The 21,817-nt window shown below is 40.5% G+C and overlaps 1 protein-coding gene across 1 annotated transcript; it reads right to left on the bottom strand.

The window, feature by feature from the left end:
- Nucleotides 1–1,274: 1,274 nt before the first annotated feature.
- On the bottom strand, nt 1,275–20,912 carry pinx1 (PIN2 (TERF1) interacting telomerase inhibitor 1). Its single transcript, XM_063495356.1, has 7 exons — nt 20,865–20,912; nt 20,165–20,274; nt 19,964–20,056; nt 19,668–19,749; nt 18,625–18,714; nt 13,992–14,074; nt 1,275–2,892 (listed from the first exon to the last, which is right to left on the bottom strand). The coding sequence occupies exons 1-7, from the start codon at nt 20,881–20,883 to the stop codon at nt 2,236–2,238; spliced, it is 1,134 nt and encodes a 377-aa protein (XP_063351426.1). The 5' UTR covers nt 20,884–20,912; the 3' UTR covers nt 1,275–2,235.
- Nucleotides 20,913–21,817: the final 905 nt, after the last annotated feature.

The following is a 21,817-nucleotide window of genomic DNA, read 5'->3' as shown; positions in this document are numbered from 1 at the left end:
AAACCTAAAATAGAGATGAGGAATACTACAGTGTTTTCATGTGCAAGACTGGACATCTTAGTTTCCCTTTTCGTCCTTTGACTCATACCAGATGACTGCTGAACAAGACAGACTAGTTAATAAGCTGTCATAGTCGGAAGATTTCATAACATTGTGCGTCACATTTGAAGTGGAAAAGGTGAATCGTCCAAACCCAGGCCTCAAGGGCCAGTGTCCTGCAGGTTTTAGACGTGTCCTTGATCCATTACAGCTGATTTAAATGGCTAAATTACCTCCTCAACATTTCTTGAAGTTCTCCAGAAGCCTGGTAATTAACTAATCATTTGATTCAGGTGTGCAGACCTAGGGTGAGATCTAAAACCTGCAGGACACCAGCCCTCGAGGCCTGGAGCTGGCCAAGCCTGCTCTAATAGGTTTTACACTCACTCTCTCCTGACCTCCTCCTAGATTCGTTGATTTTGATGACCAAAATTTTCTAATTTGGATTCATCACTCCCTAAGTTGCAGTTGATCTTCAGTCCAGTTCTTGGGTTTACTTCAGCCTCTTCCAGTAAAACCATTTCAACTTCAGTGTGGATCAAATGAAGGGCCAGATGCATCTTTCAGGTCTTTACTGGATTTTTTTTCTCCAGATCCTGTTTATCTGTTGTTCCTTCTTTTTTTAAAGACTTCTTGTCCAGTTTTCTCAAATGTTCAAGGACAGACTGCACACCATGCTCAGATATGTCAGGTTTTCAGGGAATCACCTTGTTGGTACAAAACTATTACTTTATGCTTGTCAAACAGTGTCATCTTTGTCATTTTTAATTAGATTCAACTAAAGAAATGGGAACAAAGTATGTTCTTACCGCAAGCTGCCGGTAATAATCCAATTCAAAATTGGTTCTTTATCAAGTTATATCTTATGTGTAGAAGCTCTGGTTCATCATGCAAGTTTTTTTTATGGCTGTGATTCATAGGTCAGTAATAAGTGGCTTAATAAATGGCCAGGGGAGGGGGTGAATTTACGTACACATTATACATACACTAACAAATACAATCCTCTGAAAATGGCCAGGTACAAGTATTGGACTGAAACAAAGTGGAAGAGCAGCCAAAGAAAAGCTTTGCCTGGAGGACTATAGCTCAAGAGCACTTAAAAAAGTAAGAAGAAAAGAGTTTAACTCATTGGAAGCAAAACAAAGAAATCAGAGGTGTCTCAATACTTTTGCACAACATTTCTCTTGACCTATGGAGAGAAAAAAAAGAGGACACATTCAAAGGGTGATGGACATTTGGATTTATTAAAAAAAAAAAAAAAAACCTTCTGTAGAACTCAAAATAGTCAAGAATTCTTTCAGATATCTGCCAAAACATTATCAAAGTACATCAGTCATGTGACATCAAAGAGAAAACATGTTTCCGTTTCATAAAGCTGACAGAAGCTGTCTGAGTCACTTTAATAAAATGAAGGGGCATCAAAAGTGGTGGGAAAAAAAATAAACCACTGTGAAAATGTGCAAATAGTAATGCATTTACATATAAGATGTTAATATACAAAATTATATTTTCCAAAAAATGCATTTTAAGATCGGCCACATTTCCTATGATACTCATTTTAATTCATTGGGCAAGAGAATTCATAGAATCAAGCACGTGTATCATCTAAATATTATTTTTATTTTAAAAAGGGATTAGACGACAGCCATGTCAACTTCTCTCTATATTAAATACATTTTTAAACATAGCTGTATGTCTATACCACTTTAATATCTCAGCAGTAAATATGAGGCTAACTTTGCTAAAGATTGGAAACAGGAAAATGGCTAGTCCAGGTGTACCTTTCTGACTTGCACAACACTGGTGGTAAAACATGTTGGGGGTTTTATGGGAAGCTCCAGACCTTTTTCCTAGTTTGTATTTCCTGTTGAGCCATGATAGTGGTGTTTTTATTCTCATCTCACTGTCAGCAAGATGTCCATACTATCTCCTCCTACAGCGGTGTGTTCCAGAGGCCACCAGTGCAAGGTTGAGGCTTTTTATAGGCTGCTTCAAGGTTTTTTCCAGTGACAAACACTCCCTATCAGTTTTTTTTCCCCCTACAGTCACTATTTAAAGAATAATAATAAGAAAAAAAAAAGCATCAATGGATGCTTTAACAGAATATTATGGTGTGTATATACAAGGCATTTAATTTCATAATACAAGTACCCCCTTAGGAGTCAGGAGATTAGCACAGTACTGAGTCACCCTGCCCTAATGTAAACCCTGCTCTTGATGCTTCCTTTTCTTTTTGGATTTCTTTTCCACCAGCTCTTCCTTCCTGTCTTCTGTTGCTACACTGTCCACCTCATCTCTGCGCTTCTTCTTCTTTTTCTGCACAGTATTCAAATCTAGCGTTTCATCCTCTGCGGGCTCGTGTCCATTTAGTAGCTCACTTTGCTCACTGTGTTTTTTAAGCTTTTTCTTCTTGGTTTGTAATTCTTCACACTCAGTGCTACAGTTTTCATTTACTTCTTCACTTTCTGCCATTTTTCTCTTTTTCTTTTTTTTCTTTGAACGTTCTTTCTCTTGATCCTCTTTGTCCTCTACTGCAGCGGGTGTGCTACACTGTTCTTCTGCCACCTCATCTGCAGCCTTTTTCTTCTTCTTCTTTTTCTTCTTTTTGGGCTCTTCTGTATCATCATTGCTGTTGTGGTTGAGACCGACTTCCTCAGATGCATTTGATGTCTCAGGAGTATCTGCATTCTGGGCCCCACGAGCCTTTTTCAGCTGAGCCATACGCTGTGCAAAGTACTCCTGCATAGTGAGAGTACTCGTGACAGTCTTAGTGATGGATTCTGGGTCCTGGTCAGAAGGATCAGGATTCACGCTGTCCTCCGCCTCACCCTGCGAGTCACTGCTGTTGCTCTCCTAAACCACAAAGACACGAGTAAGAAGGCAGAGTCAGGCTTTGATGCATCACTTTGAGAATCTACACAGATAAAGACAACAACCAATGGTAGAGCGAGGGGGGGCTTAAGTGGTCGTCAATCAACATGTAAAAATTACCAAGGTAGACTTCACTGAGTGAAAAGAAAGAGCACACAACAGGATGCTGATTTAACAATAGGTGTTAAAGCCTTAAAATAAGCACGGAACCACATTTATCATCCAGTCATTAATAATCTTCATAAATCCATCAATCCAGCTGTGGGTGTTTGTCACAGTTAGCTTCTTAAACAGTCACCTATCAGTGATGGCTCCTCACAAGTAAATCACAATAAAGAATTTCAGGTACTTCCATTATTTTCTAGTATGTTTCTAAATTCAACAGTCCAAAAATCATCTTCTATTTTGAAATTGTTGCATAATTTCCCTCCTAACATTGATCCTTTGCTCATACCGAGGCTGCAAGCTTGTGACTGGCTCTGGATAGCTTTAGCCACTTTTCCTTTGTTCGCTTCTTTAAAATGTCACTGATCGGCTGCCTGAGGGTGATTTAAGTGTCTGTTAAAGTTTATTGTTACAAATGTTTTCCTGGTGGTCTCCCAATGGTTTACTTTGACGAATTTTGTCTCTTCACTCACAATGTAACACTTCCACGCTAACAAAATATTTGTGTGTTGCGCAAGTGTGTACAAAGCTCTTTGTCAGCATCATGCGTGTTGCACACTTATTAATGCACAAAATAATTAATGCTTTGCTTTATTATTATTAACCTTTGTTTTACCAGTAAAGAGTTTAAAAATTCTAGACCTTATACCCAATTAAGCCAACAATGCCAATATATGATAAATATTTTTTTAAATCGCTGTATTGTGGTGTTGGAAAAACTGTTGATAAGAAGACTAAGTGAATGTAGATTTTTTGCATTTAGTAAATGTCACAGTGATATTTCATTGCCCGGTATTTCAAAAAGATTCAAACAACTTCAGCCGACTCATTGGCGATGTAGTGCACCTGTATGTGCCTGCCACTAAGATGCATCATTAGTTTAAATCTGAATGTAAGTGAGAGGTGTTCACATCAGTCATCGTCCCCACGTTGATCGTAAAGGTTAAAAAGTAGGACAGTTAAGACTCATTCTGCCGACCTTTAGGCTCCACATTAAAAGGGGACAACTTTACAACTGTGAGGAACAACTACACTCCAGATTTTAACTCCACAGCATGAACAATTTGTCACCTCACCCCTGTGAACCATTTGTCTTCATTTTCCTAATGGCCTACTCAATGCATAATGATTTGTTCAGAAGAATACAGAAGCTCCTCTTGAGGATCACACCAAACAATATAGCCTTTCCATATTACCTCAGAGATGGTGAATTATTAGATGGCATTTTTCAAACCCTACAGATTAGAGATAAATTGAAAACACTGTTGTGTCGAGTCACCTCGTGGTTTTGGCCTTTAAGCTTTTACATTATGATTACACTACTCTGACCCTCGGCAGTGATTCAGACAGATATGCTAACTAATGTTCGGGTAAAACAATGCATGTATGTTCTGGGACTTAAAAAGGCCTTTAATGTAGAGTGAAGTTACTAGATGTGGCTTTGGTCTTGTGTAGGGATGGTGTGCTGTATGTTACTGCATGTAAAAGTGTTTTTTTCCTTTCTTTAAACCAGTCACCAGGGACTTCAGTGAGCCCCTAAAAGCAATTAGTCTTAGCCAACTAAAAGGCTTTTCATAGTCAATATAGTTTCATCAAGGGAAACGCTATTGTCTTTGTGGTCTGATACACCGATTCATGTGGTAAAAAATGTCTGAAGAGCAAGAAAGGCTGCAACTTATGAACAAGATTTTAATCTGAACGATCAGAACGGGAATGTTTTGCTGTGAGGATATCCGAGTGTTACATAACACAATCGCATCTACAAAACAACAAAATCAGACGATATGAAAAAACGTGACTGAGGCTAAATGACAACGCAGGTGTTCAAATGGACAAAGTTTTCCACCACCTCAGACCCTGACTACAAAGAACTTCTAACAAGGGGAATGAGGCCCTTCAGGTGAGGTGCCATTATACAAAACTTTTCAACTTCCCTGAGAAAATCTATACTCCCCGTTACTGCACAATGGCATCCTCTCTGCTTGGGAGAGTGGAGATGGAGCTTTGAGCTGACATCGCCAAACAACATGTAACTGGGATTTGGGAAGATGGCTGGGGGCCACTTTAGAACTGCCTGTGAAATTACTCTCAGGAGGGAGAGGGAGGGTGAAAGAGCTGGGAAGAATGAGGGGAGAGTGACTGCGCGAAGAACATCTTCATCATCAGGGAAAGGTGGCTTGAGCTTGGTATGTGGTTCATCCTCACTGCCTGGGGATCTCCATTAGACGCTCATCTGACAGGAGCAGAAGTGCTGTGCTGAGCACAGGCTGGACACACATACAGTATGGGGATAAACCTACAGATCCAGTCAGCATTACTAGCAGCCCTGGAGATTTTTCTTGGCGTGGAGTGTTGAGGGCAACATGTTACTAAGAAACTATTCGGCAGTAATGTTTGGGATCTTGTTTCCAGGTGTGTCTTCTATTCATTAGTAATTCCTTCTGCTTTACGGTACCGGTCCCCAACCCCCAGGCCTCGGACCGGTACGTGAGTCGTTTGGTACCGGGCCGCAAGAGTTGAGGCTCAGGTGTGAAATGTATGGTTTTCAGGGTTTTTATCGGTTTTCAGCGTTATTTTGTTATAGTTTTTATCGTTAACTCTGTTTTCCTGGGTCTTTTCACGTGTGTTATGAATAAATCTTTTTTTCGGTACCGGTACTAGTTTTATTTTGTTGTATTTATCCGCGACACCTTAAAGGCCGGTCCGTGAAAATATTGTCGGGCATAAACCGGTCCGTGGCGCAAAAAAGGTTGGGGACCGCTGCTTTACGGCATATGGTACAGACCCAAAACTACAAAAAAAAGCTGCTTCTTCTTTTAAAAAAAAAAAAAAAAAAATTAGGATTTCACAGTACACTGTAAACCTTGTTGTTGCAATAAGATTAATGGTATGCTAGCAGCAAGAATGGTGGCTGCTTCGTGACTTATTATGGTAAAGCTTCCCATATTTAGTGGCAGAAGTTGACAAAATTCCAGTGACGATGATGAGACTTGAAAGGAAATCCTTGCGAAAAAGAACATTAAAAAAAAGCACAATAGACAATTTTTTAAAAGAAAATTTTGAAGGCATCTTTTCCTTCATTTACACAGATATAAAAGCTGTATTATAAGGTACCAAGTATCACATAATCACTGTATTGCGGGAGTTTTTGTCACATGAAATGTATTGTCATAGCATTGTGAGCTACTCCATGATTCTACTTTTTTATATCTTTTTATCTGTCTCTACATTTTAAAATACTGTCATTAAAAAAACCTAAAATGTTTATTTTTAAATGAGAATACACTGAATACTTACGACCAATTATTCCACTGGTATAGAAGGGAGGAAAATAGGATGCATCATGTAACTTAACAATTTGATTTAATTTTACTGGCCACAACACCTGCAATAGTGAAAATTGAGAGCATATAACTTTCTCACTAAGGCTACGAGTTATAAATGTGTATGCATAAAATTATTTATTAAATTCATCCAAAAGAGAATGTCATTTCTTTTTGATATTTTTCCTTTTGACAGTGGTTAGTTTAGATTCACCAATAAACACGAAATAATGTTTTTTACTTAGTATATACATACTAAGCTATCCTTTGCATAAGGATGTACCAAATGTACAAATTTATAATTGCTGGGACTAGAAGAATGACTTAAATAAATAAATAAGCCTGTGCTGTAGAACACACCTATATCAAGCCATGTCTACTCCTCCTTCTCCTCCTCTTCTCCCAGACGCAGAACCCCAGGAAAAGGATGCGCTCAATGCACTGTGTGCAGTTCTGAGATAAGGCTCCTTCAGCAGAGGAGCGGCCTGGCTGGCTATCGGGCCCTTCCTGCTCTGCTCTCTCCCCTGGCGGGGGCTGGGGCTGGGCAGGGAACACAGGGAGGGTCCACAGAGGGTCCCAGAGAAAAGGAGAGGGTGGGAAGACATTCAACAGGCCGTCTCCTTCAAGACACTCCAGTTCTATCTCTTCTTGCTAATGTAGTCACTGGAAAGCCGATGGTAAGACATGTGGCAGAGGTGCCAGGATACCGAGGCCAACACATTCAGTGGGAGAGTCAATCAAGCCAGCAGAGAGATGATGGAAAGGGTTCACCAGAGTGCATGCGAAACTTTTCTCCCCAGCAAAATGCAGCAAAAAGAAACAGAACTATGTTCAGTTCATTTATTACTAATTTACTCTAACAGCTTTGCAGAGCAAGCTGGGCTACTTTATGTCTGCCTACTTCTAAAGAGAAACCAAAAGTTCCAGGACAACAGCTCAAGTAACATCCTAAATTAAGGATTTTTGCCAAGTGCAAGATATGTTAGGTAGTAAGTGATCAATTGGTTGTAATAGTCACCTTGTTGAATGTAGGGAAAATGTTCAGGTGTAAAAATCTGATCAAACTTTAAAATGAGCCAGATTTTACAGGCAGTCAACCAGATCAAAGGATCTCAGTAACTATAGGACTTGAGGGTGCTAGCAGTCAGGAGTAGAGTAAAGGTCATTACACAGAGAGTGTGTTGCAAAAAAAATCAACATGAAATTCATTTCATTTCTGGATCTAAACTTGCCATGTAATGTGTACACACACACACACACACAAATGTGGTGCATTTTTGTGGAAAAAAGAGAAATACCACAAATCCATCCACTCAGATTCAAATACAGATCTAGTAAATGTATGTAATAACAGAACCACAATGTTTCTTTAAAAAAAAAAAAAAAAAAGCTTAAAAAAAGTTTATAAAATGCATATATAAACATGCACGTTAAACCTGGAGGAAGTTAAAAAGTTTACCTGTATTTGACTTCTAAAAGTCATTAAAAACCAGGTGAATGTGAATAGTTTTGCAGACACAACACGCCTTCCAACTCATGTTAATTAGGATTTGACAATGCTCCAGTTGCCCATTTATTTTCCTAAAATAAATAAATAAATAAATAATAAAAAAAAAAAACTGCCTGTTTGCATTACTTGCTTTTTTTTCTTCAATAAATTTCTAGCCAATATTGGTCGGGTCTGTAATTGCACGAGTGTGCCCTCATTGTTCTGCCACAATAATAAATTTGGTGATACTCAAGGTCTATGGATCAGGCCCTGATTAGCCAGCTGTCTCTCCCTGATGAACACGCAAGTCCAGCAGCCCCATCCTTCATGAGCCTGATGTGGGCGGACATGAGAAAAGGGGAAAAAAAAAAAAATAGATTGATACTTTATTTCCTGGGAAATAGGTAAATGCTTCAGTTGGCCACTTTAAGTACTGACAGTGCCTTCAGTGTCATTCTTTCATGAACTCTTGTTCTGTATAAATGTGGCCTACACAAAGTAAAGTTTAAAACAAACAAAAAAAAAAAAAGTAGATAAAATGATGTAGTGTACGCACATCAAATGCCACACACGGTATGAAGCTTCCACAAAGCAATACTTTGCTTAACGCATAGCCTCAGTGTGCAGTTGAGACAAAACGCATTAAAATGGGTTTGAAAAATTACACTTTGTGCCTGGTGCGAGAACGTTTATCATAAGTAACAAATGAAGACAACATTATGCATGCAGCATGACTGCCCTGTGCTTGTTTAACATTGCAAACGCTTGCTGACAATGCCCCCCTCACGAACATTGGGGTACTCCCCCCATCCCAACCCCAAGCCCGGGGAGAGAAGAGACCGTGATTATTTTCCCCCGCTGTGATTTATTAGATTAAAGAGTCAGTGATTAAACGGTAGTCTGCGGCTGTAAACAGCCGAGAGAGCTGGAAATCTTTGGGCGGTTAGCTTTACCAGGCGGTAATTACCCTGCTCTCATGTATTCTAGCTTGGGCTGTAACTAAGAGACAGACACCCTCTTTTCTTTTCCTTTTTTTTTGTGTCCCACGCTAATCTGCAAGTGTCAGCGAGCTGGCATGAGAGCAATCCACACAACTGCCAGGGAGGTAAAGTGGCAAATGAGATGTGTGTGTGTGTGTGTGTGTGTGTCTCTGTCTTTTAGGGAGTGTGGGGGGGGGATATTTGGCGGGCCTTGATATTTTCGGCGGTCGTGTAAAAGGGCCTGTCAACAAAAATGCTCAAGAAAGGGAATGCTTTGCTCGAAGCAATTAGATGTTATCTGAGAATGTATTAGAGCGCTCCAGCTTCACAATGAGCCCTGCAGCCTGCACAAATGCAACGCCCCGTTTAAAACTGCGGCAAACACACTGCGACACTGCACGTTTACACCGGCATCCCCTTTCAACATTTCAGTTCTGCATATTAATGGAAAAGTGAGCCAAAAAAAAAATCCTTGACTTTTGGGGTTGTATTTCTATTTACAATGTCATTTTTACAATACAATGGACCCCGACCTATACATAGTCTCTTTAAATTACATGATATGAAAGATAACCTCTCAGTTTGCTTACATGCCGTAAGTACAGCTGGTACTCGGGCTTTTTCTATGACCAAGCATCCACATTTCCTGGTCATTTTTAACCCACTTTACTCTCCACTGGCCTCAGTACCAAGCTGTAAAGCATAATAGATTTATTAAAAAAAAATACAAAAAATTAGGTCCTGAAAAGAAATCGTGCTTCTGCGCCATCAGCAAAGTTTCGTCCGACCCCCCTGGCACTTCGGCATCGCATCTTCCAAATGCTCAAGAGCCACCCGTGTCACCCCTGCCCCATATTCCTTAACACGGCAGTATCGGGGGAGCCCCTGCTGAAGCGCGATCCTTCATGTGGACAACGCGTGGGCAGGAAACACTTGCAACAGGTGCCGCCCGATGACGCTCGATCCTCGGCCCTTTGTGCCGGAGCACGAGTGGGAGTGGGAGAGGCCGCAGGGGTCGCGCTGACCCAAGAACAGGGCGCACCATGCCTACTGTCTGACTGGAGGTTCAGACGTCAAAACAAGGATCGCACTAAATTATTCGCCACCATTTTTCTTCCCTGACACTTTTAGGGAGTACAGAACTAATGAATGGATTGATGTTGGAACAACTGTCATGTCTGTAGTGGTCATAACGGTTAATATAAAACCGCAATCTTTAGATGTTTCTTTTTTCTTATGACTACCAGCCAAGTTTTTAGTTTTCAAACTGGTAAATTGAAAACTCAAGCACCAAACTTTTCCATCATGCTTGGGCGTCTTAACTTTAGTATATAAAAGATTAAAAGTACTAAAAAAATAATAATGATAATAAATCTCATTCCCTTTAATTTTAAACTAGTAGTGGTTTTAAAAATGCATCAAATCATAACTATTATTATTATTGTTACTACTACTACTGCCACCACCCACTCCCTTAAAAAGAGAAAGGAAGAAGGAAATGTAGGTGGAAAAATAAAACTATGGCTTGTTTCCACCTTTCAACTGAGCTGGCGGCTTTAAAAAATGACTAACTTTTGTTGATGTATGAATCGGCGGGGAGTCTATTTATCAGCAGGCCCTCTGCGGTCGCCCGCTTGGGTCCCTCAAGTCACAAGCCGCGTCGCTCCCCTTTGACTGATTAATTAGCCAATCAGAGGACATTTTTCACTGGGCGGCAGAATGGTTTATTTCAGCTAATGCCGGGGTTTCGAGTTGAGGCCCGTTGGAGCCTCGTTGGCTCTTTCGGCCTGCCTGAGTGGCTGGGCAGAGGGGCAAGGGAGATAAATCAAGCTGGGCTGGCCCTCCATGTGGCTCCCCTAACTAAACCCCCAGAGGAGGGCACGGAGAGCAGGGGTGGTGGAGGAGAAGGAGGGGGGAGGAAGGAGAGCGGGACGCAAGACGGCCAGGGGCACTGCTTGCCTGCCGATAAGAACGGGGAGCAGGGCGCTGCCAAAGTGCCTTCATTTAAAAGTGGCCGGGGCTTTTTTGATATCTCGGCAGAGAGCGCCTGTCATTTGTCATGCAGTGAGTAATTGTACCGAGGGGCACAAGGAGGAGGCAGGAGATGGAGGCGGGTTGCTAGCGTGGGATGGGTGATGGATAGCAGAGAGGTAAGTAGATAGACAGGTGCTACGTTGCAACCCTCACAGTAAGGCAGAGTAAATAAGGTTGGGTTTTTTTAAGCACATATTTTCATGTGGCTACATAAAAACTGTGGTTATGGATGAAACGGGAGATTCTCTAAGAACACAATCTTCAGAAATACTCTTGCACGAGTAAAATTAAGTTACAATCACGCTCAACTACATGTTTGTACATGCATTTAAAAGAAAAAAAAAGTGCTTCTAATCCCTGCTCTATCATACACTGTAAGAAAGGAGGGAGTAATGTGCATTTCACTACAATATCCCATCTGTCAGCATACTTAATCACAGATAATCACTTGTCAGTTAATTAAAGTTGACACAAAAATGCTTGTTTAATCACGGTCTGATCAAACATCTGCTGAACTATGCCAGGAAACAGGGTCAGTATGAGTTTCCCTTAAGCTTTCATGTGCATTTCTCATTGTTTAAATATCAAAAATAACAGGGGGGGGGGGGGGGGGGGGGGAACAAACAAACAAAAAAAACATGCAGATTTTTCATTATGTACAGCTTTAAAATAAATACATTCTTAACCTGGAAGAGAAATTTTTACCTTAAACAGAGCTCTACCCTCTAAACAAGATATTTACATTTAATATTAACACTAAAGGAACATAGCTGCTGCTCCCTGTAAATAACCAATTAAAATATTCTCATATACTGTTTCCAATACATTCTCATCTTTGATGAATAGAGGCATCTGGGACAGCTGAATGTGTACACACTGTGTGTGTGTGTGTGTGTGTGTGTGTGTGTGTGTGTGTGTGTGTGTGTGTGCATGTTTGTGTGTGTGTGCGCGTGCACTTGTCTGCATTTCAGGGAGGGTTGTGAGCCGCGATAAGAGGTGAGCAGGAAGCACATCACTGCAAAGGAAGGAAAACACCAGCAGTGGGGGACTGGTGGAAAGGAGGCCGGAGAGACAGCAGTGGGTGGTGGGTGTGATTGTGCTGGAAGATTCATGAGGGGGAAGGAGGGCAGGTCTGGAGAAGCCGATCCAGATTTGGTCAAAGTCTCTTGGCCTCACCTTGTCACGATGCAGATATGTGATATAATGCGACCGGTGGCAGTGGCTTCTGCAAGCCACTACAAATCAACTGCACCATCAAGCCAAAGCTCGTCGCTACTAAGGGTTACAACTCCATGGGGCATTGAGATTACTGCAAGCATATATTATACTTTTGCAGCAACAGCAGTTAAATGTAAGCACAGATCAGTGTGAGCTGAGGGTCACTGGCAGCGTCGCCTTCACTCTCGCAGGAGATTCGGCAAAATGCCTAGAGCTCGATTGGTCCATCACCCTCTTTACCTCTTTTCCAGCAACCTCAGATGTTGCTGGGTTTCAACACAAGGCCTCATGGGAAAGCATTGTAATTGTGTTGAGTGTTTTCGATATGGTCAATGGCGTCCCTCCTGGCTGTAAAATAACAACCCATAACCAAACGTTTAGAGAGGAAAAAAAATATGGTGTGTATTGCTTGCATTTCCAGTGTTAATCAGCTGGGGAGCAGCTGCCATTGTGATGTTATGGCTCAGCACCTGCTGGGGGAATAGAGCAGGGTTTTTTTTGTACAATTTATGGATATTTAAGATGCCAATTTCTTCAAGCCAAATGCTCGAGATAAACACAAGAAGCCAGCAAGAGGCTTTTTCTGGGCCTTGGAGTCCAAAAGCTAGATATGTTATTGTTCTTCTGGCCCTCTACTGGGCCAGTAAAAGTTCTAAGAACAACAAAAAAAGTTTTCATTGCACATTTTTAAATGTGTTATTTTTTTCATAATAAAATAATAAAAAGTACAAGTTATGTGGGTGCTTAATAATTTCCAGTTCTTCTGTGCATGTAAATCTGTTCTATTAATCAGCTTAGATCATTTTTAATAACATCTTTTATGTACATGTATTTTTAACTATATAATTCACTCACCTGTCTTTCATTTCAATAAATGACATCTTTGATGTGAGTTTCAATAAGTACGGCTTCATATACCTCCAGAGATAAACACTTGAGCTGATTTTCTGATTACACAGCTTGACAACTTATTTAAAAATCAATAGAAAGATGATGCAGGCAAATTTCATAAATAACATTTTGTTTTTGATATGTAAGCTAAAGGTTCTTACTGGATTCGAAATACAACTCTGACCCACAGGAGCCTGTAAGCCATGTTCCAAAAGCATGAGACCTACCATAACGCCAAATGGCAAAGTGACGTTTGAAGTGATGGGCCCACCAATGCCAAGAGCAAAAAAGAAACTTTTTTTTGCAAGCGTCATCATTTCAGATTTCTGCACACCTCACTGCAATTTTGATGTTCCTTTAATAATGCCCGCTGGCACTCTTAACTAGCTGATGTGACGCTTCGAGACAGAAGTACAGCAAAGCAGGAGTGTGAGGGAGAGGAGTAGGGGGTAAGAGTGCAAATCCCTTAACTGGATTTAGGCGCTCTTGCTGCCATCGGTGGCCTGTTAGAGGTGTTAAAGCTGCATGCTGTGACACGGCTAATCTAGGGCCACGGGCTGCTCAAGGAGCCGTACCCCGCAGAAGCAGAAGGACCAGATGATACCAGAGTTACCGATGGAAGCATCAGCAACCAATAATCATTTGGAATTACCAAGGAGACACAGATAAGTGCAAGCCAGCTGGGCCAGTGGTGCGGCATCTCCTGCTGGACTGCACGCTTCACTTTGACGGGGTTAAGGAAGATCAGAGTCCTGTGCCCTTGCACTAATATTTTAGGAACAGCAACTTATCCACTGGATTAGAATTACTATCTACAAATCTTTTGTGCGAAGCCACAGGACAGTTTAACAAGTTAAAAACAAACTAAGTGGATTTGGTTAATAAAAATGAAAAACTAATGTTTTTATAAATTATGATATTGAAGTATCAAAACAACTTTTTTTCTAATTTTAAATGATGTAAATAGGTGTAATCTCTTACCTGATCTTGGACTTTTGCTGATTTAGCCCTCTTCCCAAAGATACAGTTAAGATCTGTTTCACTACGACTGGATAGATCCTTTCCTGAAAGAGTAATAAGCAGAAAAGAAAATGTACACATCATTAACACAATGCTCGAAAACTTTTGTGCTGTATCACTATGACTCGGAATAAAAAGACCACCGTATGAATTAAAAGGTGATAAAAATTGATTCACAGTCCCATTTTCAACAACATGCATGCTTTTTTTCTAAAGAACATTGTTTATTGTTTCTCTTTCTTCCAGGCAAACCTTTAAATATTGCAGCTGAGTATCTTTGTGTGTGTTTGTGTGTTGGGGGTGAGCAGAAGGTGGTCACTGAGTAAATAAAAGAAACAGGGTAGGGGTGGTGGGGGGGCTGTATGGTTTGCTTCGTTTTGTGGGGATAAAACAGTAAAGAAAAATAAACTGGACGAAAAGGTCTGCCACGCCACGCCTCCGGATTCCCCTTTTCAAGCGGGTCCTCAAAGACTCCTGAAGCACACAGTGGCTTGTCTCAAGCCTGGGTCCTGTTCATGCAGCTGCATCCTCTTCCTTCAGCGGGGCTCTGATAACATTCGGTTATTTATTGCTTTTAAACCTCTATCTCCCCTGCTCTTGGCTTTGAAAGTCCCTGCACATACAAGGTCTAAGCAGCAAAACCAAGAAAGTCCGATGAAAAGTAAAATAAATGGAAAGGACGGTGGGGGTGGGGGGGGGGGGGGGGGGGGGGGGTGTTTGCTGTGGTGGCTGTCATCTAGTGAACTCCGGTCAGACATAAAAATTATGCCCAATTTGACCTTTCTACTGTTTGGATGAGGAAGTGCCTGTCAAAATTGTCAGGCTTTCAGGTGAAAGTGCAAATAACAACGTTCTGATTTAAAAAAAAAAAAAAAAAAAATCCTAGTTTTTCCCACTATGCGTTTAAAGTTGGATGAATACACTTGAATGGGATGAAGCGTGGGTACTGCCTACATGCAGTGGAAAAGGTTTGTGGTTTCCAAGGTCACAGATGAATCGACAATTATCAGTAGAGACTTACAGAAGCTCCAGTGAACAGAAAACACTGTCAGTGATATTAGAACAGGTCCTCAGCATATATACATGTAATTCACACGGTCTGTTAGGCTCCATCAATTCACTTTGGCCGTGATGCAAAAACATGTTTAATTAAAAGCCCAAAAGCTGGAACGAAGCCAACACAGAGAGCAGCCGACGGAGAGCTGTAGTTAAATTCCGCATCAACCACCCTTGCTGCCCTGACAGGTGATAGATGGAGGTAGCAATTAAAACTGGGTTACTGGTTTATGCTGTGGGCCCTGGACCTAAGCAGTGGAGATTTTGGTGCCTTTCCCCACAAACAAAGGCCATCAATCCTCAGCGCTGGCAGAGAGAGAGCCAGCTTGAACAGGATATCAATAAAAAAGAAAAAAAAAAAAAAAAAAAAAAGGAAAAAGAAAGGGAGAGTCGGGAGGAGACCCGCACTAAAAGGGAGAGGTACTGATGATGCTGTGGCCACAATGTTTTTACAGCAGTACTGCAGGAATGCACTGAGCTCAGTGACTGGTTACAGACCAAGCCAAGCCAATTCTCAAGAATGGGGCAATTCGGCAGAAGTGAGAGGGGAAGACCCGGGAAGAATTTTAAGTTAAACTTGCTTTTGAATCAAAATGTGAGTACAAAAAAAAAGTTAAGCAGTACAAACTGAGAGCCAAAAGAAAACATGGATGATTAAAATAATGATCATAATGGAAAAATGTTTAATTATGTGTTTTGAAATGGTGGGCCAATAGTTGCGGATAAATGGTTTAAACCAAGGATGTCAAACTTATTTCACATCTTTCAAAAGATCCAGTTTTTTTTGGCTATTTAGTTGTTTATCTGTTACTTAATTACTTTGGTATAGTTTGAATGCCCATGAGGGAGGTCTTTGTAGGTAAGACAAACTTATGAAAATACAGATAAAAGTCCAAAATTTATGCCCTCTTTCATATTTTCCAAAGCTGTCCAATGGTCTGGAATCTAGGCTTTGCCAGGCCAATTCTGGCTCCTGGGCTTTATGTTTGACACCCCTGACTTAAACAATTCACAAGCATAACTGCTCTAAACCAAGCTAAAAGTAGTCCAATCTTAGAATAAATTTAATTCAACTGAAGCTGTGAGGTGGTGAAGTGTTTTAGATGCAAAAAACTACTGGACTAAATAAACAATGTACTTTAAAATGGCTCAAATGAGGTTGGAATATTCAACCAGAGAAACTATCACGAAAAGGCTGACAGTCCATGACAGAGCTATTATCTGATCTTTTCAACCTCTCATGTAACAAGCTTAACAACTCTAAATCCAAGCCTCAACTTGGCAACAGCTTCACAGAGAGGAGAGCGGTCGGTGGAAACTTACAAACAGCCGTGACAGGTTATATGTTGCCAGGTAACTCTTTGGTTTTAATCTGCGCCATAAACTGAAAACAAGATGATGATCTGTTAAGAGGAGGTGCCCAATACATGAAATACTGTCACCTGCCACTTATAGAGAACAAGAAATATGTTCTCAATTTAAAATGGTCAAAAATGACAGTTCTCTAGTTCAAAGTGCACTGAACATAAACGCCTATCAGACCACTGAGAACTGGGAGTCTCAAATTTCCAATTAAATTATAAGTTGCGTACGGTCAAACATGAAATACCAGCCTCCTTGTTGTTGCGTGACAATGGTTGCCACCTCTTTGTATAGAGACATGTTAAAACGGTGTTATATTCCCAAAGACAGTTGAAGGTCTACGGTCAACAGAGCTGCACTCTCCTTCAAGAGTCCAGCTACAATATTTGCACCTGCAATCCCCCCCAAACGGTTTCATTCTCAACATGCCAAATGCAATGAACTGCAAATTTTCCCTTTAGTTTCCTCTGAAATTTTATAAACATCTGGTGGGAATAAGAGTAGCACTTCAGCAGGTTCACTAGCAACATGTAGAAGACACATTTAACAAGAAACTGGTGTGAAACAGTTCAGACTAATGAGACAAAATTCAACTTAAATTTTCAACAATAGAGACCACTGTAGAGACGGCTGGGGCATGCATTTATGCCAATGGAACTTGCACACAAGACACACTACGATAAATCAGAGATTAAAAGCAGAATGTGCTTAGATTCAGCCGAATACATAAGAACCCTTTAAATCTCCCATACAGATGTTGATGTAAACCTACTCAAATTAAATCTAAGCTTCAGCACAGTATTTTATAAAATAACTGTCCGGAAACAGATTGGACTAAATTTTATCCTGTATACTCATGAGGCCTAATAACATATTATAAGAAACTTAGTTGGTCATATTTCACATTTCAAAAGCAGATGTGGTTAAAAAGGCAGTGCGCTGTATATAACAATGTAAAGCGATCAGGAAGCAGGCGGAAACAGAATGAGCCAAAGGTGCTTCTGGGTGAGTCACAAAGGTTTCAATCTAAACTAAACTTCACACAGGGCTGTACGAGTACTCAGCATCTAACTCTGATCTGTAGTGAACCAAGAAAAACTGAGCAGCATCATCATCATCATCATCATCCCGCCATGTCCACGCTTTATGCTTTACGTGTCTCTTGTATAGGTGAATCTCATCTGTCAGGAAACACTCATGCAAAAAAAAAAGGGTCCGTTTTTGGCTCCTGCTAAATTAAGACTACAAAAACAGGGCAAGAGGGTCTGGGGGAGAGACCGAGGCAGTGTTTTATCAGGATGGGTCATCTAATAGGTCACGGGAGGTTGTTGTTTTTGGGGGGCCAGTAAATGGAGATGCCAGATGCCCCAAACAGGAAGCAGGAAGCTGCTATTGAATGACGTAAAGTGTAGAAGGCTCTTCCAGGTGAGGCAAAAGTTGAGGTATTTTGTTTTTGCAGAGCATGCTGACTTGATGAGGTAGATTTTAAGCTAGTGACAAACAATTATTGATTATTTAGACATGTGCAAAATAACACATAGTTTCGTCATTTCACCAAAGAAGGTAGGTGTGTGATCGTGAAACTATGCTGCAAGCCCAAATACAGCAACTCAGAAGTAAAATATGGGCTAGCAGTTACTCATTTTGGTCCGGAACACAAAAGTCCTCCTTACGCCTATCAGTGTTCTGGCCTTGACCAGCAAATCTTAACTTCCTGACGTGTAAAAGAGCAATGAAAGGAGAGGGGAGAGTTATAAATAACCTCCCTTAGTGCTCACACCAGGCCAACTGACCCAGGACAGGCTGACGGAGCTCTGATCAGCGCCTGTGGTCTGAGACGAGAGCACAAAGCTTAACGAAGGGTCAAAGAGATTTTCTGTTCGTCTCCCTGAGTAGATGGTATGCAGGTGTATATTGGCATCAAAATAAGAAAGCAGGGGCAATTATTTTTGCTTGCAGTTAGAATAAACTAATTATCCTCAATGCGTTTCTAACTTCTTTCTGCTGTGTTAAGAATCTAATATCAGGCCTGCTGGCTGACTTAAATTTTTTTTAAATAGGATATAGTTTGACAGGTAATTGCTGCAGAGAGCAAGAAAACTGTGTTTAGCATCGTATAACTTAGCACATTTATTCCTGTTCATCTCGCTCCATTGCCGCCTCATGATAAACTCACCTTTAGTGAATTTCATGTAGTGGACCCTCTTTTTGGATGTCTTGGATTTTTCTTCCAAACTGAAGCCTTTCTGCTCATCTGGTGGAGTTTCTACAGAAGAAGAAAATTGAAGACAAAAGTTGAAACATGACCCAGACTGAGTTAGAAAATTAGAATGTTATTTAGTATCATCATCCGGTAGTGTAAACATGTTTTTGTCACAGCACTGAGGATAATGGTTACTGTGAATATAGCCTTGCCTTTACATAACTAAATGTTGCACTGTAGCACCCTCTACTGTCCAATGGGCTGATTGATCAAACAAGACTGTTTTTTGTTTTGTTTTTTTGCAGTTTTGTGTTGCTTGATAACAAATACAAGTTTTCACTGGTTTTGGAAATGCCACTATTGAATATGAGTTTGTTTTGCATTTCTTTTAACATCAGCATGCACCAACACTACATGCTTTACAATATAACATTCAGTAATGTGCAGAAGTCTTGAACCATCCCTAATTTCTTTACATTTTGCTTCCAAGGAGCCACACCATCTTATAATCAAGTGCTCTTGACCAATAGTTCTAAAGGATTTCTGGAGAATTTTAAAGAAATGACAAGAAAACGGCTCAAGCGAGTTGAACAATAAAGGTGGTCATACTAAATATTGACTTTAAAAGTCATTAGACTTCTATAAACTCTGTTGTTGAATTTTATACTGTATTTCCATGCATGTTTGAACATTTCAATAAATGAATGCATCTATTTCCCATTTTCCTAGTAAAATATATGACTCAAGACTTTTGCATAGTACTCTACATAGTTGATCAATGACAGAATGCACTATAAAACTAACCAAATATAATCATGAACATGTAGGAAGTCACTATATCCTGGCCATCCAGGATATCATCGTATACTTGACATGCTGTTGTGTTGTGCTATGACACAAGACAAGCAGCCTTCATTAGTTTGTCTTATTAAGATATGATCGCCTTTATTAGTCCCACAGCTAAGAAATTTAGTTGTATACAGTTCATAAAGTTTAATCGAGCTTCGTGTACATACCACTGCTGCTGTTTTGACCATGGCAGCTGTTCAGTTGAGCAAGCAGCTCATTAAAATCATCTTGGTGAGCAATCCACTTATCCTGTGGAAAAATCATACACGGCAACACAATGTGACTAAAAAAATGACAGGTTAAAATGACAACTTAGATAATTAATGAGGATTTGTAAAAGTTGGAAAAAACTCTAATTACACCATGCAAAACAAAATGATGTGGTTAGGGTCAACACAGATGTGACTTCTTAAAAGCCTTCATTTGATTCAAATGTGAAACTGGGCTTTAAACGTTTGCTTACCTCATAGGTGGCATTTGCTCCAAGCCCATAGCTGTCATTTTTAACTTTCACTTTGATATGGTCAGTTGAGCCTTGCTCACTCCTCCCCAGACCCTTAATTCAGATTTGAAAAAGAAAAAAAAGACACGAGACATGCTCACCAGTTCTTCCAATGTACAGTCTCTAAGACAAAAAACTATTTTAACCGCTTTCATTACTTACCTTTCCCTTGGACCACCCCATTCGCTCAAGCATCTTCTGGCCAAATTTGGAGTCATCATTACTCCAAGCGCTGTTCCTGGGGTCGACAGACCACTTAAGCTTCCTACGAGCTGAACATACAACAGCAGCAACAGTGTTACATAACACGAAACCAGAACAAGTCACTCACATCGTCTCTTACTTTAAGTGGTCTATACGCCTGACTGACACTGGGTTTATGGGGCCAACGCACATATGATTAACACCGATAAAAACAAAGACGGGATGCATTATGCGTGTGTTCATGACAGGAGCTAAACTGACAGTTACGAGAGATCACAATTGAAGTTTAACACTCCAACCTCCAACCATGCTTCCAGCGAGCTGTCTGCCACAACTTACGATTAAAGAGTTAACAGAGAGCATGTTTTAATAAACCTCTGCATCCCCAGAGCGAAACTTAACTACAAATGAGTGAGTTACTGTCGTTAGGAAGCAGTCTAAAGAAAAAACACGTGTCCACAGACAGCTGTTAAAAATGCTAATGCTAACTACCGGAATACTTTAATAAACGATTCTACAAACTAATGAGCGTTTTCAGGAGAAAACTATGTGACATATGTTGTAGACCGGGTTTTGCGAAAATAACCACCTAAACGTGGCGTCATGCGACGTCAGAAAAAATAAATATATATCAAAAAAGTGAAACAAGTATACATACGCTCAGCGAGCATGGACATCCTGAGGTCCTTTAACAGCTTGACGAAGGTCCAAGAGGGTTCTCAAAATATGCCTGCGCAAAATACAGGACTACGGAGTATCGGAGGTGAATATCGCCTCACAAAGCAAATGTTGTGTGCCTCATTCATTATGAATAACACTATATGAATTTATGTTTTATCCTGTCATATTATCTTTACTTTATTTGTTAACGTTACAGGTGAATATTTTTCGCCGACAGTGGGCGCTACAGTCATTGGTCAGGACAGTTTGCTGCACGTGGCAGCTCACGCGTGCTTAAACAGCCAATCAGAGTTATTCTAGGTTTCTGAATTTAATACTGCTATAATGCAAAAATATACAAATACCATGTACAGCCCACCTATAGACAATAATTGTTAGACACAAAACTAAAATGGGCTGGTGGTGTAAGTGACATCATAGAAGAAACGAATTCATTAATACAGTTTATATTCCAGCACACATCACAAGACCACTTGGCCAATGTATGTGCAGTGATCCAATTCAGCTGATATCAGCTCCCGGATCTTTCAGTCAAGTTCCACCCAAACTATTCTGTGCCCAGGTCAAACAAAGCACTGCATAATGTCCTTCCCATACATGCAGCGGAGAAAGCAATATCACAGTTCTAAGTTCACATCGTGTTCACATCGGTGTGAACACACCGTGCATTTGACACAATGACCTTTGATTATGCAGCAACACTTTTCAAGTGGTTTTTATATAAAGATGATTTGTGAACCAGAAGAACTATAAAAATATCAAATGATTATGGAAATCTCAGTGCAGACCTGCTGTGGAAAGATTGTTGTCTGTTTTTCTTTTTGTTTTTTTAAAGTTGCTTAACTCATGGGAACAGAAGAAGCACTTGAACTCTGAAAAAGAAGCCTGCTAGCTGCCTTTGAATTCGGCGGCTTTACCCGCAGCAGAATA

This window comes from Pelmatolapia mariae, linkage group LG15 (genome assembly GCF_036321145.2).
Source record: "Pelmatolapia mariae isolate MD_Pm_ZW linkage group LG15, Pm_UMD_F_2, whole genome shotgun sequence".
Lineage (NCBI taxonomy): Eukaryota > Metazoa > Chordata > Actinopteri > Cichliformes > Cichlidae > Pelmatolapia > Pelmatolapia mariae.
This window is presented reverse-complemented; position numbering and strand designations above follow the sequence as displayed.

Bases quoted from the DNA above. Each gene is read 5' to 3' on its own strand.
- pinx1 (XM_063495356.1), bottom strand. The intron at 18,715-19,667 runs GTATGTACACGA...CTTCTTCTGTAG, and splicing joins TGGTCAAAACAGCAGCAGTG to AAACTCCACCAGATGAGCAG. The intron at 2,893-13,991 runs GTAAGAGATTAC...TTTGTGGTTTAG, and splicing joins CAGCAAAAGTCCAAGATCAG to GAGAGCAACAGCAGTGACTC.